This window comes from Struthio camelus, chromosome 3 (genome assembly GCF_040807025.1).
Source record: "Struthio camelus isolate bStrCam1 chromosome 3, bStrCam1.hap1, whole genome shotgun sequence".
Classification (NCBI taxonomy): Eukaryota; Metazoa; Chordata; class Aves; order Struthioniformes; family Struthionidae; genus Struthio; species Struthio camelus.
Genome location: NC_090944.1, coordinates 563,903 through 581,569, shown reverse-complemented (window position 1 = coordinate 581,569; position 17,667 = coordinate 563,903). Strand labels below are relative to the sequence as shown.

At 44.9% G+C, this 17,667-nt stretch overlaps 1 protein-coding gene across 1 annotated transcript in view; it reads right to left on the bottom strand.

Moving 5' to 3' along the window:
* The window catches only part of IFT172 (intraflagellar transport 172), a 43,276-nt gene that overhangs the window by 20,940 nt on the left and 4,669 nt on the right, over window positions 1-17,667 (bottom strand). The window contains exons 5-19 of the mRNA XM_068936552.1: window positions 15,482-15,547; window positions 15,006-15,085; window positions 13,489-13,576; window positions 12,234-12,448; window positions 12,014-12,137; window positions 10,878-10,973; window positions 9,841-10,002; window positions 7,882-7,935; window positions 7,195-7,298; window positions 6,461-6,546; window positions 5,913-6,025; window positions 2,197-2,364; window positions 1,750-1,886; window positions 801-908; window positions 185-269 (exon numbers count right to left, since the gene is read on the bottom strand). Of these exons, the coding sequence (XP_068792653.1) occupies window positions 185-269; window positions 801-908; window positions 1,750-1,886; window positions 2,197-2,364; window positions 5,913-6,025; window positions 6,461-6,546; window positions 7,195-7,298; window positions 7,882-7,935; window positions 9,841-10,002; window positions 10,878-10,973; window positions 12,014-12,137; window positions 12,234-12,448; window positions 13,489-13,576; window positions 15,006-15,085; window positions 15,482-15,547 (1,686 nt within the window). The remainder of the gene's footprint in view (window positions 1-184; window positions 270-800; window positions 909-1,749; window positions 1,887-2,196; window positions 2,365-5,912; window positions 6,026-6,460; window positions 6,547-7,194; window positions 7,299-7,881; window positions 7,936-9,840; window positions 10,003-10,877; window positions 10,974-12,013; window positions 12,138-12,233; window positions 12,449-13,488; window positions 13,577-15,005; window positions 15,086-15,481; window positions 15,548-17,667) is intronic.

The window sequence follows — 17,667 nt, the reverse complement described above, 5'->3', positions numbered from 1 at the left end:
TAGGAAATGGCTACCCAGAAGAGGGACCTAGCAGGCCTGGATGAAGAACTATATCAGCAGTTCTTACATGACCAGGCCCTGGTGTGTAGCAGTGTACTGGAGGACACGGACAAGAGAAGACAATGCGTATGCAAGTGTTTGCAGGGAAGTGGCTGCCCTGCACAGCAGACAAAGTTTGACTCACATGCTCTCGAGCTGCCTGGTCTGCAATGGCATTGGTTTCATGCAGAAATCGAGCTTTTGCCATGTTGCCCAAAGCTGCAAAGCACCTGGGAAGAGCAAAGCAGTTAGTTGCCAGCTGGGGTTGATTACCTACCTTTGGTCCCAGAAAGCAAAATCAGAGCCTGGGCAGCAGTCCCAGCAGTGTGAGCTGGAGAGGTGCAGTAGTGCCACTTCATTAGAAGATTTTGCCAAGACCCATGTTCAGATCTACCCTCTAGGCCTGCTCCCTGGGAGAAGCCATGGACATGACTAATGTCCATGCTTCACTCCCTTAGGTTTCAGAGCTCCTCTGACCTTGCCTATGTTTGTCTGCTCCCTGCAGCCTCGCTATGCACTACTTTGTGCTGCCATCAGCAAAAATTTATGCTACAGCGTGACGTCTACCTGTCCTCAGTTCTATCGTTAGTGTCTAGGGTGAAAGGACAAAGTCATTGCCTGGAACAGAGAATGCTCCGTTCTCCAGTGAAGTGAATCTTCTAGGCCACACAAAAAGTCACATCCTTAGTTAGACCCTGGTTTCTGCGAAGGATCCAGAAAAGAGAGTGTTTAACCTAGTAGAAAGAAGGTCCTTCCTGTACCTCTCTGCAATGTGCAGCTGTGTAGCTTCCAAAGCCAGCCTGCTTAGGGTCTTCCACATGGCTTCAGTCTCTGCAGACATTTCCAGTGTCTCCAGAAATGCAGTAGCCCTTAAGACAGAGAAATTTGCAGATTCTCAGTAACAGAAGAGGAGAGCTCTCTGAAGAAAAAACCTAGGCTGGGACAGAAGCCTCCTAAGAAGAACTGCACTGAAAAAAAATGAAGCTGAGTGTGACTAGTTCTGACTGTATAGCACAGGGCCTGCCCTATCAGGGAGAAACTCAGTTATCTAAGAGCTCCCTATCTGGCCTAAATTACTTAGGAGATATGTGGTCACCAGAAGGCTGTAGCAGTGTGGGGCAAGCAGTGTGGGGAAGTCTGAAGCCAGTCCCTGGTGCAGAAAAGTCTCTCAAGAGGGATCAATGCTATGAGCATGTGAAATTTTCTTCCCTGGTCAATTTTAAAGCCGGGTAACAATGTCAACCTTGCCCAGGTGCCTACCATGACTGCTTCAGACAGCCAGTTTTCACTCTGCACAAGTAGGCCAGCTCCTGTTTCCACTGAACACTGTCCTCATCCCTGGAGGGGCAGCAGCATGAGCACTGGAGTGCCATTCCACATTTGGCTGCTACTGAAGACACACTTATTTACTGCAGTAAGTGAAAACTGCCTGCAGTGAATTTCTGTCAGTGTCAGCAGGACTAGACTGGCCAGATTCGTATCTGAAGCCATGGAGCTGGGGGATGACATCTCTGGGGATGACAATGCAGAATATTCACTCTTGAAGGAATGTGCTGTGCATTACAGCGAGACCCAACATCATTCTCAGAGCGTAAACTTCAACTCTGCATGGAAAGCCCTGCTGGTGTGGTGTGTGGATTGTTGACCCTCAGGCATCTGTTACATGAAGCAGGCTAGCTGCCATCACAATGTGGCATATCTAGCACTTACCTGTGGTAATCCCCATCATCAATGGCAGTTCCAAACTCTATAAGACCTTCATCCAGGGTATAGGACACAGTGTTCACCCCTTCAGTTACTATTACTTCAGTCTTCCCATCATTCCGTTCCAAATCTACAATATCCCCCTGAAAAGAGTACCAGCTATCAGCTCTGCCTAGTTAAAGTTCTGCTGAAGGAGCTCACACCTCACAGACATTGCTCTTACCTCAACAGAGGGAAGCAAAAAGCCACAGAGCAGCTCCTTGCTGGAGAACCTATCTCCAGGTTCTGCCATAGATTTCTGCCATGGAGTTGACAGATGGCCTCAAATCCTGTCCAGGAGAAATTCAGTTCCCTCCCTTCTCCCTTCTGCAATACCACCCTGTCTAATCCCATACGTGAACAAGAAGTAACAGAAAATACTGCTGGGGAAAATCAAAACCTCCAGACTTTTACCTTCAGAGGAAACATGGTGACTCGCTCTGGAGCATCAATGTTATACCAAATGCAGAGGCTGTTTCTGTTCTGAGCCACCACCACATCACTGCCTGGAACCCATTGCACATAGGAGCAATAGTTCAAAATGGTAGTCTTGGTGCTTCTTTCAATGTCATAGAGCTGCAACTAGATGAAAAAAGGGGAGAAAAAGGCTCAGCTGGGCTCATGACTAGGCTGCTTGCTCACATGAACATGGCAGGAATGTCTAGGCAAGAATCCTGCAAGCAGGTATTACCCACCAGGAATCAGACTTCTTCAAGATATGTAGCCCAAACTTCCACACTGTTAGTATTCATACATGTTACATTTCAAGACTTAAGACTTTTTTATTTTTACCCTTGCGTTATTTTAAGCAGCATGCTCAGACCCTGCTTTTCTTGTGCTAAACATAAACATATAAACCGGAATATGCCTTGTGCTACTTTAGTCCCCTCTCAGTTGAAGTGTTGCAATGAAGCAGCATCTCAGGAAGGACTCTGAAGGAGAAGAAAAGGAACAGATTTCAATATGGACTACAGGGTCAAAGACCTCTAGCAACTGGTAAGTATCATCTTTTTCTGTATCATATTGTGAATATCTTCAGGCATATTCATGGTTACTAGGAGAAGGGTCTCTTGCGTCCTTCATGCAAAGGCATTCCTTTGCAGTCCTGGGCTTAATTGTTCATCCTAAGTAAAGTCTTACTGCATGAACTGTTACTTACTGCTAATAAGGTGAGAAGATGTCTGTTTGTAGAATATAGCCCTGAACCAAGCTTGATAACTTGGAAGGTGTAAGCTGACAAGTCATTACAAAGATGTGTGATGCCTTGTGACTTAAAAGTGCTAGGCTGTGTCTGCTCCTCCTCCTAATTGTCCTCACCTAGCAAAGATGGGAAAGGGAAAAAGAAGATAAAAGAGAACTGCACTGTGACTCATGATATGCCACAGGCAGGAGAGGACAAGAAAGTCCCCATGTTGGTCTGTACTGAACTGGTTGGAGAAAGAGGTATAGACATAGCTTAGGAGAATCACATACTGTCTGATCTGGACTGGTGGCAACGTTTGATGAAGGGGCAGGCAACTGCTCTCCCCTGCTGACAGGTCTGAAAAGGAGCCTGAAGAGGCAACAGCAATACTGGTGATGCCACTGAGATTCTTCTGAGATAGTAAATTAGAGGATCCAAATGTAAACTGAGGAAGAATGTGGACATAAATATAAAAAAGTTATGCTCCTGGGAAAGTTCTCTCTTCTCATATGATAGGATATATACAGCCTTGTGGGAGTGTACCTACCACTCACAAATAGAAGCTTGTTTCATCTGGTAAAGGCTACAATCACTGTTAGCACTTTTCTGAAGACAATTAGTGCAGCAAAGCCCAAGCAGAAGCCCTTGGTACTAGTAAAGATCCAGCTGTGAAGTGAAGAAGCTTGCATCATTCTTGCATGATGCTTTTATGGATATGTGAAAATGATGTCTTAAAGATCTGTACACATGGAACAATTCTCCCCCTGAGAGTCAAGAGGATCTTGGTTAGAGATGCATGCTAATGTAGATGCAGGCATTACGTTTTCTACAAACCCAGGTTGGGCTGCTCTTCTCATTTCTCTGGAATCCCAAAGAACTTGAAGGAGCCCCTGTCCTATGCTGGCCTGGAACCAGAATTACAGCCTTTGTGCAAGCAAGCCTACCTCTTACATACTTTATTAGAGGAGTATTTGTGTTAAAGAGTTTGTGAGCCAGCAGATATATAAACTGGAATCTTTGGCTACAAAGTTGAGCACAAAGGTTGCTATCCGACAAGCCTGTCAGCAACGAGTCAGCCCACATACGAGTGGTAACAAGCAAACAGATATCTAAGGGGAGATCTGTGATTTCCAGGCAAAGAGGGTGTCTTTGCATCCCTAAAATCTGTGATGTAGTCTTAAGGATCAGGCTACCAAGAATGACATATGAGCAGCTCAGCAAAGAAGCCTGGGGCTCCTGCCTGAAACATGAGGGGTGAAGTCACAGTCTCTTGCCAAAGTGGAAACATTCTACTGCAGACAGTCCCCGGTGGGATTTGGACGCTCGAGCAATTAAAACGATCTTGTGATGAACTGCAGTGGCTATGGTCTGGGTCTGCCTTAGCATCTGTGCTACCCGCATGGAAATTCTGGATGTGAACTACATCACTGTCAAGAAGGCCACACTCTCTTCTCTGGAGTCTTTGGTGACAAGAGAAGCAAATGAAGCAAGTAAATAGGGGGCCTTATATTCATAATACTAAAGAGGGCTTGATAGTGAGCTGAGTGGAACTGTCACACAGTTGATAAATAGATCTTGTTGTCTGCTGAGCTTCTTAAGCTGTATCTCTACAAGTAAACTAAACATAGCTAGGACATGAGGTGAGTACCCACAGATCATAATTCATACTGTGAAACTTACCGTGATTTTGGGCACAGTTTTGTCCTGGGCTAACTAGTACTCTCCCAGTCAATGTTCAGTCTTATTTTAGGAATTAACACAAGCCAATGGCCATATTGGACAGGCTATTGGGTTGTGATTATGCGGTTTTGGAGAATTAGAGAGTTCACCTTACACACAGAAGCTGAGCTGTTGCAGACAACAGCTTTTTTTTTATTTACAAGTGTAAGTGCAACATTAGGTTCCTCATCTTGATATTCACTCACTTGCCTCAGTCTCACAGCAGAAGAGTCTATTCACTTTCAGAAGTGAAGAGATGGAGCAAGATATCTAGCAACTAGCTTCATGCCTTAATCCTGCTGAGTACAACTAATGAATCTGGGGTTGGAACTGGGCTGCAGTCATGGTACCTGAGTAAGACTGGGATAACCTTGTCTTTGAATTTGTAGAGACTGTCCTGAAACACATTCAACTACTAGTGCCTAGACTCTTTGCTGGTGCAGTAGCAGAAACCATGCCTTCTGAGTCAGGCTGACTGGGTGTTTCAATTCCATGCTGGCTCATCTTCTCTAGGAGATTCTTTTGCAGCTTTAGCTCCCAGACTTTACTAATCGGCAGTTTAAAGAGCTGTTGCTCCAATATGAGGCCTTTACCAAGGTAACAGAGGAGTTGCAAAAGTCCACAAACAGAATATTTTTCTCAGAGATGGTGTCAGGCTGAAGAGTTATTTTAGGAGAGCAAAAAATTAAGTCTCAGTAGATGGGAAAGGAGCTAGGACTGGTCAAGAGCAAAATTCAGAGAGGAGGGATAGCAGAAGTAGCAGAATTTTGAGAATGAACTGAAAGGCAGTCACAATACCAACAAACCTCTACGTACAAAGTATTTGGTCTCAACTGGATCCTGTCTTGACCAGGCTGAGTATGCTGTCCTTTACATACATAGTGTCAGATGTACACTGTCCTGGCATTCTGTAAGGAGGTCTGCATGACTGAGAGGTAGTATGCATTCTTATGCAAAGTGTGAACAGCTGTAGCTATAGCTTGAAACTAAACATACAATGCTGCCAGCTCATGCAATCTGAACACGGTCTGCCTTCCTCAAAGGAGTGAGTAGTCAAAAAGTCACAGGTACTTCAGGATGAGTACCCTGTCCTCATGGCAGTACTGATTCCAGCATGATAGCAGGAATTATGTGTTCCTCATCTCCTTCCCTGCACTCAGGCACATCTGTCTTTCCTCTCCCCATGCACACCAGCTTGCCACACTCCCTCCAGATGTATCTGCCTCACCCTCATCTTCTTGTCCCTGAAGAGTAGCTTGTGGCCTGTTTCATTCAACTCTAGCCATTCAATCTTGCTGTCATGGCTGATGGTGCCAGCATTGTAGCCACCAACAAGGTCCACTTGGAAATGAAAGAAAAGAAACAGTGTGAGTACCTAATGTGCCCCAAGGTACTGAACACCTGATGAGGATCCCATGGCAAACACACTCTGACATGAAGGGTAGACTGCAGTGACATTTTATCTTGGCACCTTACTAGCAGCAGTAACTCCCTCCACCCTTCTCTGAGAATGCACAGAGCAGAGCCAATGCAGGCAGCAACATCATCATGCTGAACTGCACAGAACTGCAGGTCGAGGACACAGTCACAGCCACCCCACAGCTGAGTCCACACCAGACACTTAACTTGCTAAAAGTAAGGCAGCCTGGATTCTAGTGATCTGCTGCCTGGCAGACTGAATGCAAAAGGGGCCTTTAGGGATATGCTGCCTGGCAGAGCGAACACAAAGGAGTCAGGCGGGCTGGGAAAATACAGGAGAGGGATGTTTGTATTCACCTGTTGCTATAGTCTTGATGTCTATCAAATAAGCCAGTCTCTTGTTCGCCTCCACGCCTCTCTGCCGTCTCTCATTGATACGGACGCTATTATTTGAAGGGAATGATGACTGTTAGCTTTACTGCTCTCTACACCCACAGGACTGAGTCCTGTCCTCCCCCCACAGAATTACTTGCAGTTTCCCCAACCACATGGAGGCTTTTGTGGTTCTCTGACCCAGTACTTAGGGCTGCCTCAACTAAGAACAAAACCTTCTGCTTCATGGCTTCACTCTGAAAGCCTGCCTGAATGACCTATGATGTTTCCTCTTCAGTGCAGCCCATGGTCCTCCTCTCCCTCCTTTTGAACTGGAAAATGCCATTTCAGAGGGACAGAGGAGGTCCCACTGGCATCTGGAGTCCCTGTCAATGCTGCACCAGGACCAGCAGCATGCCTGAGTATGTGCGTAGGAGGTCCCTCTTCAGTCAATTGCCAAGTCAGGCTTCAATAAGCATGTATCAGAGGAGAATGGGCTCATGACCTCCTAAAACTTTACACCCATTAAATGTAACCAAGCAATTAAACCCTACCATTGGTCACTGCCAGAAGCAAACTGCTCAGAGAGCATTCGGTATTATGCCCTCAGGTCCCAGAGTCTGGGGACTGTGTCCTAGAAAACAGACACTCCCAAGTGATGTCCAAGGTCACTCTCAAAAAATGCTTGTACTGGTCACACAGGCAGCTTTGACACTCACCTGACAAGATGAGGGTTCATGAACTCTGTACGAACAGACCCCAGGATGTCATTGCTTCCATATTCCACCAGGGTCAGCTCCCCAGCATTAAAGATCATACAGACCTGGAAGAAAGAGGGGACTGCACTCTTACTGAAGAGCCAGGTAAGCAGACATACCTACTAGTGAGGTGTACAGAAAAGCATTCTGCTGCACACAAGTCTAAATCCAGCCCCCTAGGATGAGCAAGGAATTGTCCTTGTCTTCCTGCGGTGACTGCCAGCTTCTTTAGGGCTGCTAGGATTTTTGTCTTGGGCCTATCACTCCTGCAGGAGGAGCCAAGCTGTCCTGACACCTATGGGCTGATACCTCACCTCCTCCGGATTTCCTTCCCTCGCCAGACAGAGCAGGATTCCATCCAGATAGCTAACATGCCCTGTTTTCTGTATCTCTGACATCCATATTTTATTGCTCCTCTCTCTTATGGGGGCATGACTTATACAATCTTTACATTGGGTTTGTTCTGTATCTGGCATTTGAGAAAGGCAAGTATGGGGAGGAAGCAGATCAGGATGTGCAGGGAGAGGCTAAGTCCAGGAAACAGCTGAGGAACAGGAGTTTCCAGAAGCATGATTGACACTTTTCCCCCCCATACACACACTGCTCTACTCACCATTAAGGGCTAGCATCCTGTCCCATCCAACTTACATTTTCATTGTCAAAGAAGAACTTCTCATTCCCTCCAGATCCTTGCCAGGCTACCTGCAATGCAATGGCATGGAGTGAGCAAATGCCAGGCTGACATCTCTTGCAGGAGACCTAGTTGCAGGCATCATGGTCTACGTTCCAGTTAGTTATGGCTCACTGACTTCCTGCTAGCACTCAGAGCAAGCAGAAGGAATCCAATTCTTACTAAATCTCAGTTCTCAGGCCCAAAACCTCAACACTGCTCACATGGAAATAAATCGGGCCATTCCCTCAGCAGCACAGATAAGCTCAGCCCCCCTCTCTCAACTCCAAGGACAAATTGCAAGAATTACACTGCACAAGGGATCATGTTCCAGCAGTTCAGCTGTCAGCATTGTAATTCAGTTATTCTCAGTTTGCAAGTGCCCCACTTCCCTCTCCTTTTTCAACAACCTCTGCTTTAAACTCCTGTCCTTTTTCTGCAGCCATCTGATTGCCTTCTGGACAAGAGCCTTTTATGTGACCAGCGTACTCCCTCTAGCCCGTTCTTTCACAGGCACCTCTCTGCCTTCCTCCTTTGCATCAGTAAATCTACTCCGTAGAATCAGTGCTACCACTTGTTGGGGGCAGAATCTCCACATGGGGCTGAAAGCTTTCTCTTTTATATCCTTGTGTGGGGTCAGGTTAGCAATGATCAGCGTAGTGCCAGTGAGGAACCAGCTGATCTGGCACTTTGAAAGAGCACTAGATAATGCAATAGTTACTGCAATGGCAACAGGCAAGTGGACAGAGAGGCAGAAAACTGAAAGCCAAAGCTGCAGCTGTCCCTTCTCTCCTTGAACAAGAGCTCCAAGCCACTGCTTCAACGAAGCTCCTGTGAGACAGCAAATTGGTAAGTGGACTATGCATACATAACCATATTCTTTTTAAGGAGTCCTTAAAAAGGACTAGTTGTGCAAGTGAAAGAAAAAGTTCTCTGTGCAGTATGGTGCAGAGAAACCTGTGAGATTTAGTCTGTTTAGTCAGACGGATGACCAAGCAGCAGTATTCCCCCAGCTCAAATCTGTAGTCAGGAGCGCAGCTGGTTCCCAGCAGAATCTAGCTCCCAGCTAGATTGATTAGCACACAGTTTGCCTGATTAAAGGTATTTGCTACCTGTGTGAACAAAGCAAAAGCATCCTGAGGCCAAGTTCATACTTTTGTCGGACATTAAGACCTATTGCCAACATTTCATGGACTTGGCACACAGCCTCAGCACCCAGCGCACCATGAGCCTCAGGGTATGGACAGCTCTGTATGGATAGATCTGTACCAGAAATGGTAATGACATGAACTGTGGTACTGCAGCGATGGGTAGATTTTTTTTTAAACACAAGCATATTCATACATTCACATGTGGACTGTACAGATCTACAGGATGAAGTTTTGAGCCCCCCCCAATACAAGAAAGACATTGATAAACTGGAGCGACTTCAGGAGAAGGCCACTAAGTTGGTTGGGGCTAGAAAACTCACACTGTAAGTAGAGGCTGAAAGAACTGGGCTTCCTCAGGATGGAGAAGAAAAGGCTTAGGAGAGCTCTAAGAAGACAGAGCCAGGCGTTTTTTGCAGAAGCACAGTGGGAGGATGAGAAAATGGTTATAAACTAAAAAAGGGGAGATTCTGATATGACATAAGGGAAAAGTTTTTCCCCATGGCAAGAGTCAAGCATTGGAATAGGAGCCCGGAGAGACAGGGGGATCTCCATTCTTGGAGGTTTTCAAGATCCAACTGGATAAAGTCCTGAGCAACCAGGTCTGAATTTTATGTTCACCCTGCTTTGAATAGGAGGTTGGACACAAGACCTCTCAAGGTTACATCCAATCTGAATAATTCTACGATTCTTTGAAAAGAAATGTATCATTCCCATGCAGAAACATATTCTTTTGAGTTGCAAAGTTAAGCATCTGAAACTCAGGAAATGCCAGAGGTTTTCCAGTACCTCACTGAGCTTGTTGGAGCTGATGTCACCCAGCAGTAATGTGTCTGAAGTATGGGCCACCAGATATCTCTCTTTCCCTAAGATCTTCACCTCATTGATCTCATAACCATAGTGGGATTTCAACACAACTCGAGTTCCTGTTGAGAGGTTCTTCACAATGACCTAGAGAAAGTGGGAGAAATATGAGGCCTCTTTCCATACAGAGAGGAAGAACAACACAGATTCCTTGCCCAATGGAAGATATATTTAGAGGTCCCCTCCGAGCACTTTGTCCGGCTTTCTAAAGAAACCTTACCATCCCTTTTGTATGGGGTTGGCACTGTAGAAGAAGTGTGGGACTCTCACTTCTACCATTTTATAAGTTCCTAGCCTAATCTGGAGGACTACTCAGGCCCTCAGGGGTGAGTCACCCTTTGGGAGTTCTGATCTCTCTCCACTGACTCCAGAGAGTGGCTGGACTGCTAGTCTACCCTTATTATCTAATTTTGAACCAGGGAAAGTGGGCTGAGATTAAGTCTTTTAAGGAGCCTGCATTTTGCATAGGGGTACCCCACACAAATTTACAAACTAGGAAATAAACTCCATTTTCTCTGCTCCCAGTCAATTTCTGCCCAGACTTTACCCTGTCCCTGAAATATGCTTCCCTATGCTTTTCCCAGCAAGTTTGTCTGTTTACTACAGACAAACTGTAGATATGAACCTAAAATACTTCCTCTGGTAATTCACTGTTCTGATTTCTGAGCATGTTTTTCAAGGCTGTGTGACAGGAGGGAATGAAGTAAATGGACTCAGAGAAATACACCCTCGCTCTCAACTCTTTTAAGAATAGTTTTACTGGGTCTGAAGCTAGCTACTACAGAATTTACATGGCTCCCCTCAGATGATTACAAGAAATCTGAATGACTGGGCTAAGGACTGGAGACAGATAGATGGCAGACAGAAAATAAGCTGATGGCACCAAAAACTCCAAACATGTCTAGTTTTAATGAACATCTTATTTTAATCAAGCGACATTACTTCATCGGATAGCCTCTTACCTGGCTTGGTCCCACATATGTCATTTCAAACTTATTTTTGTAAATGCTTCTGCGAAGGCAGCAGTCAAATTGTTCGACTCCTCCACAAAGAGTGCCCTGGGGAAACAAACGCAAAGCACATCATCAGTGAATTCTGATAAGAAAAGATATTCCAGGTCCCACTCACATGAAGAAGATCAGAGGTGAGACAGCAACCAACAGATCTGGGATCAAGCACCCCACATGCATAGGGACTAGCCCTATCTTGACTTTCTTGAAAGAAAAGAAAGATCCAGAGATACCCAGAGAAACAGAGTTTACCAAATATTGGCACATACATGGCAGAGAAAGAAGAGGAGTTAAAAAACATCTTCAATGTAATCTTCCCCATCAATCCTCTCAGTTTGCCACTCCTCTCTCTCCCAACCTCTCAAACTCTTCTCCCTTCCAAGAGAACCCTTCCACCTTTATCTCTTCCTTTATGTTCTTTATGACATCCTCAAACCCTTTGTTTCCCTTTCACTACTCTCCCGTATCTTACCCCTTCCCCTTCTCTGCAAGCATTCATCTGTTCAATTAATTTTGTTTGAATATATTTTAAAGATTCCTGATTTTGTTGAAGATAAAAAGATGAAAAAACAATTAAAGAGAAGTTGTAAATGGCAATATTCCTAAATAATTATTTGTAGGAACAAATGCAGGGCTTTAAAGATTTATTCAACTTAGTACAGAAAGGCAGACCAAGGCTCATGGTCTGGAAGCAGAAGAAAAATAACTCTGAACTGAAAACATGGCACGCAATCATGGAGTATAAGGAACAGTTCAGTTTTTACAGTGCTTCTCACAGATGCTCAGAGCAAAGAATGCTAGTGATACTGCACTAGAGAAGCTATGCTGAACTTTTTTATTATACTTCTGTGAAAAAAAGGAGGACTGCTGCTTCCAGTGAGCAATTACACAAGCACCCAAGTTATTTTCCACTCTCATACTCTTCACATAGTACATCTGAATGCAGCAGTGTCCCTTAACCTGTATCTCAGCCCAGGCACGTGACCACTCTCAGCAGCCGTCCCCACATCACATCATCCTATTCTCAGGAGCATGCATGAGACTGTGCCTGGCACATGACTCATGGGCTCAAGACTGATGATACAAACCACGCAGATCCGTGAACCATCCCTCTTCCATGCTAAAGCTGTGATGGTGTAGAGGTGAGCTATTTCTTTGGGTTTGGCTTCCTCCCAAGCACTGCGGCGTGGGCTCCAGTTCAATACCCTTAACCTATCAGAAAAGATGAGAAAGCACAGACCTGAAGAACTGTACATGGTTGAAGGAGAAAGCACTAGAAAGGGGAGACTTTACCATTAGGCACCATACCTATCATAGCTGCCAATGACAACAGCCTGGCCGCCAGGACTAGTGGCTGCTGTGGTGAATTCCTTCTCTGAGGAGTCCCGGCTATAGTCAAAGGTTTGAATCACGTTACCTTCCTTCCCATAAGCTACAATCTTCTTGTCACAGCCTGCAGCCACAATGCTATTGGAAGCCCAGGCAAGGGCATAAGGAGGACAGGGATGCATCACCAACTTACCCTATGTTAGACAAGAAAGAACATTCTGAAAACAGCAACGGTTCTATTCCCCAACCGGACTCTATAGTCAGCTATCACAATGAAACCAGTATGAGGCCCTTCGGTAAAGTCCAGTTCACGACGGTTGCTTTGTCTGCCTGTCTCAGTCTGTAGGAAGGCAGACAGAAACCAGAATTGAGAAATGCATGAACTATCCCATTCATTTATTTAGGAGAGAAGATTCCTCCTGTCACTAAGACCAATATCATTAACTTGATTAGGACGCAATCTTAACCCAGTAGAATAACTCTGGGGCCTTCAGCATATCATGCTAGACAGCATACATACACAAACTGCTTCACGTAGAGAGGAAAGATCTGAGTGGGAATAACATTCCCTTCAACACAGCTTAAAGCGCAGAGACTACTCTACTCTTTTTAGGGAGGAACAGGAGGCTCAGGAGAAATACTGGGTGCCTAGAGTATACCGTCAGCAGAGATAGTGAGAACTTGGGATGGGCACCATGATGATTTGTTCTTACTGCACCTTGGAAGGAATGGACAGCCATTAAGGCCTGCTTTCCTTGCCTTTTCCACAGACAGTACCAAGCAGCTTTAAGTGACGGACAAAGTAAGGGGCCAAAGCAGCATTAAATGATGGAGAAATTAAAAGGTACTCTTCCTCACTATGCGTAGCTCCTGCCTAAGGGATCTCCCACCCTCCGCAGAAGGCAATACCTGTGCCCTGGGACTCTACCCACTCAAGCAACATTCTCTTGGACGTACTAACATCCTCAGATCTTTCCAGATCTCTGAAAAGCCTCACGTCTCACACACACAGAGGTAATTTCCTCTATTACCATCACATTTAGTGTAATTCAAAGCATCTAGTCACTGTTCTGTCTTCATCAGTGCTTCACAAGCCCTATGCTAGCATGTACAGAGTGCAGCTCCTCTCCAGATGTGAACTCCCTCCACAGCTTGATCACTTTCCAAAGCTCCTGAGCTTGGGAACAGATTGCACAAAGAGAAATTTTGCTCACTGAAGGAGGATCTTTGATACCTGTGATTCACCTGAGCCCTCGTCATCAAAGAAGAAACGTACTATGGTTCCATCTGCATGGCCGGATAGGATTCCCTTCCCTGACACACTGCAAAGAAACGAAGACAGAATGATGCAAAGTTGCAGTAACACTCACACCTCTTCTTCCCCACCTCTGCCCAGAGGAGCCAGTCCCAGAGCCATCACTGACTTTCCTCAGAGCCAAAGGTATGCTGGCTGACGTATACAAGAAGATCTAGTACCTGTAGCAGGGTCTGCAAAAACAAAGCACATAAGTATGGAGAGAGAAAAGGACAGTGGCCAGTTAAGAATCTTCATCAAGTAAAATCACAGTAACAACTTATTGTATTGCTAAAATACAGAAAGGTTAAGGAACCTTAAGTGTAATAATGACTATGCATACAATTTCTTACAGCAGGAGTATGAAACAGCCCTTGCAATGGAACTATCCAGAAGTGGAGCTGGATATTGTGACTCTAGGAATCCCTAAAAGCAACAAAAGTTGGAAACAAACTATCTGGACAAACACTCTAAGTCCATTATCTGTAGCATTAATGTCTTGTGTAGTTCTCTATGTAATTATGGGGAAGAGAGGAAGGAAGATGCTATAGGCTTTGTATAACACACAGAATTAATACTTTTCAACGGTAATTCAAATACAGAATCCAAGTCCTACGAACACTGTAACAACACAAGAATCACAGGCTTGTCTTCTGTCTATTGCAATCCCAGATATGTCATTGACTCTATATCAATGGTAGCATGAGCTGTGCTTAGAAATAAAAGAAGAGGGAGGGAGAGGAGGTAGAAAGAAGAGGGAAGGAACAAGGGAGGGGGAGGGGAAGAAAAAAGGCGGAAGGGAGAGAGAGAGAGAGAAAGAGGGAGAGAATAGAAAGCCTTTGAAATAAAGAAGGACTTTGGAGAGATTTCCTAGTAGTAGGGAGTCAGAGCCATAGACTAGTTTTAGGTTTAGAAATAGGTTAGCACTCAAAAAACAGGATGATGACAATTAGCGAAAATCCCAGTGCTAAGACAATAACATAGCTTATATTATTTTAGGAGAAGGATACTAAAGTAGCTAAAAAGAAATCTAATTAAAATAATTTAAGATTGCACTTTATGGTTGATTTTTCTAATTACTTTGTCACAGTTTTATCTGGCAGAATATTTTTATTTCTGTAGTCCTTCAGCTTTTCTAATGTTAGAAGTTAGCTAGATGAAGTTGACAAATATAATCTTTAAAAAAAAATTAAAAAATCAATATATGTAAGCAATCTCATGGGGACTTACACCTTGTCATGTTTTTGGGAGACAGTCAAACTGCACGGGCCATTGTGGGCTGGTCATGTGTCAGATTTTAGGAAGGAATTCCTTCTGACAAGCACAGAATTATATCATCTCCGCAAGGAACTGACAGTAAAAAGACAACCCCCTAAACTGCCACAAATTCTGCCAGGGCCAACGACTGGGTAGGAGACTGAGCCAAAGCAGCGTAGCCTAAGCAATGCCATACTCACTTGGAAGTTAGCGAGACCACATAGGAATCTGTCCCATAAATGGTGGAGGACTTGTTATTCTTTGTATTTGCTAAACGAACCTGAGAAAGAGAACCTGGTCAATGCTGCTTCTGTTCCCCATATCAGAATGTGTATTTCCCCAGTGTAATATCCTCAGAGATCTCCCAGCCCATGAGCAGTACCAGAAATAACAGAAAGCTCATTGCTTTCTGGTAGATCAGAGAAGAGCTGGAGCTGCAGTCACAATTCTACGTTTCTAGGAAGCCTCGGGAAAAGGACCAAAGGATCTGGTAGATCCTCCAAGGGCTAACTGGGAACCAGAACCAGAAAATTCAAGTCAGTGGTGTAATCCCTTCACTGCTGAGCAGTGCCCTAAGCCCACATAGTAATGACTCCTGTCCAGCAGACCAGGCACTTGCAGGCTCTGGTAGCCCCTGCATGGAAGAGAGTATCAGACAAATAACAAGTTTCTCTACCTTTCCTTCGGCGAGACCAAAGACAATGATATTCTCCGCTGGCCACAATAAGCAGGTCACGGCACTCTGACAAGGAGGAGGTAAAAAGAGAGATAAAAGCTCCATCCTACTTAGAAAACTACTTGCCCCATTGCCACACAAGACAGCTCATAAACAGTAACACCACTCAGACCAGGAAAAGAAGAGATGGGGTCACCGGGGTGGATCTTAAAGTGGGACTGAGGGAAGCCCTCCACACTAAAGCTTGAATTGGATAATAGTGAGGTGGGGTAGAATAACAGGCTGAGAACAAAAGCAGGCCATCAAGTTATACTAGATACTCTTCAGTATAGATGCTCTTCTGAGAAGATCTCTCATTGATCTGATGTGTGATTTTCCAGACGCTATTGTTGAATATAGATAACCATGGCTATTTCTAAAGATGTTTTACAACTAGTATAAAACAGAAAAACAATTTGGCTCTGCTAGTTTCTGTAATAGATATGAGAACATTCGTACTTTGGATCTTCATTTGCTGGGTCACAAAAGGTCTTCATATTTTTTCATTTACAAACAAGAGATCCTTGGTAGGTCAGGGGGAAATGTGTTCACTAAAGCCAAATCAAAGGGATTTTCAAAATCCAAGGCAGGGGCCAGGATGGATAAAGCTGGCCATGAAACCCAACTGTGAGAGATGGCCAAGAGAGTTAATGGAATTGCTTCACATTTATACTAAAGAATATCAGTTAATAAGAAGGCTATATTACCCCAGTGTTAGGCACCATGCCATCAGCACCAGCCTCATTGGCTCATCTGTTTTACTTTAAGCATCTAGGCCTGCTTTAGGTATGTTTAAGCCTTCATTCATTCAACTCATCTATTCTCCCCCACTCTTGCCATTCACATCAGCAAACACAGCTACAATTAGATATCAAAGTGCCCCTGGATACTTAAGCTGCTCATAACTTACATGTCCAACCAACGACCAAGGCCCATTTTTATTGCTCCTACCTCCCAGGCATCCATATCTTTCCCTCATTATCTGCCAGATCCTTATTTTCTGTCTTACACAACCACAGCCTAACGACAGCTTGGAAATGAAGTTTGCCTAGTGGCAACATGCTCAGCTACTAGTATAAGGGAGTCAAACTTGCACATACTCATCCTGGCCCTCTAGCAGGATGCCTTGTTTGCTAGCAGAGCAGAACAGGGTCACTGTATGCAGAAGATGTACAAGAGCGCTCAACAAGTTTTGCAAATGGCAGGGGAAGGAAAGGGCTCAATACATGATCCCTAACATTGACTCAATGCACTAAAAGGTAGTAAAAATCAACATTTATCTATAGGAGAAAATCTACTCCCTCGAGGACACAGTGGTAAAAAACCACACAGACAGCATTAGAAAAATAAAGGATTTATTATGATAGAAATGGTATAAAAGGCATGCAAAAAGAGAAATGAACCATTAAAATACAAAAACCAGTATGCATGCTGCATACAGCATCCAAGTGCTGTGAGATGCAAGCAGCAAAGAGAGTACTACTTGCTGATCTAAACAGAGAGCAGTGCCAAGCAAAACGGAAAGCTGGCTCCCATCAGGCTGTTACCCAGGTAACCCAGCAAAGAAGAGCCAGAGGGACAGACAGCAGTGCCAGTCCCTGCCAGCGCATGCAAGCAGCAAGTGACAACAAAAGGTCCCTCCACTGAGGCTACAGGCACCCACACCTGGCATAGCCATGATGTTCAGGAAAGGGGAAAGTGGATATGAAGCCCCTTCTGCCATCTATTCCTGTCTGGATAGACACGTGCATGGCCTCCAGTGTCATGATCATTCACCACAACAGCTCAGCCACAGCCAACAGCTTGAAGAAAGCCGTTTAACACCAGAGCAACAGAATTGCACAGGTCCCTCCCCTGCAGCCAGGAGCGAGCATTCAGAGAGGCTGAAGGGCCCTCCTAAGCCTGCATAAGAGTAGCCTAAATGGTGGCCCCATTAACAGGCCATGACCCTGAGATGAAGGCTTTCAACTCAAAGGCTGAGGCTGTCCTTCACCTGAGGGCCTGACACAGAAACTCCATAAGGAGCAGCTCCAGCTATGTCTTTTGGGGATTTGGCCCAGGAGAGTGACTCCTTCTTACCTGGTACTGGCTACTTCATTGGCCTACATAGCAGGGAATTCATCTAGTGAAATGGAAAAAGTGGGGGT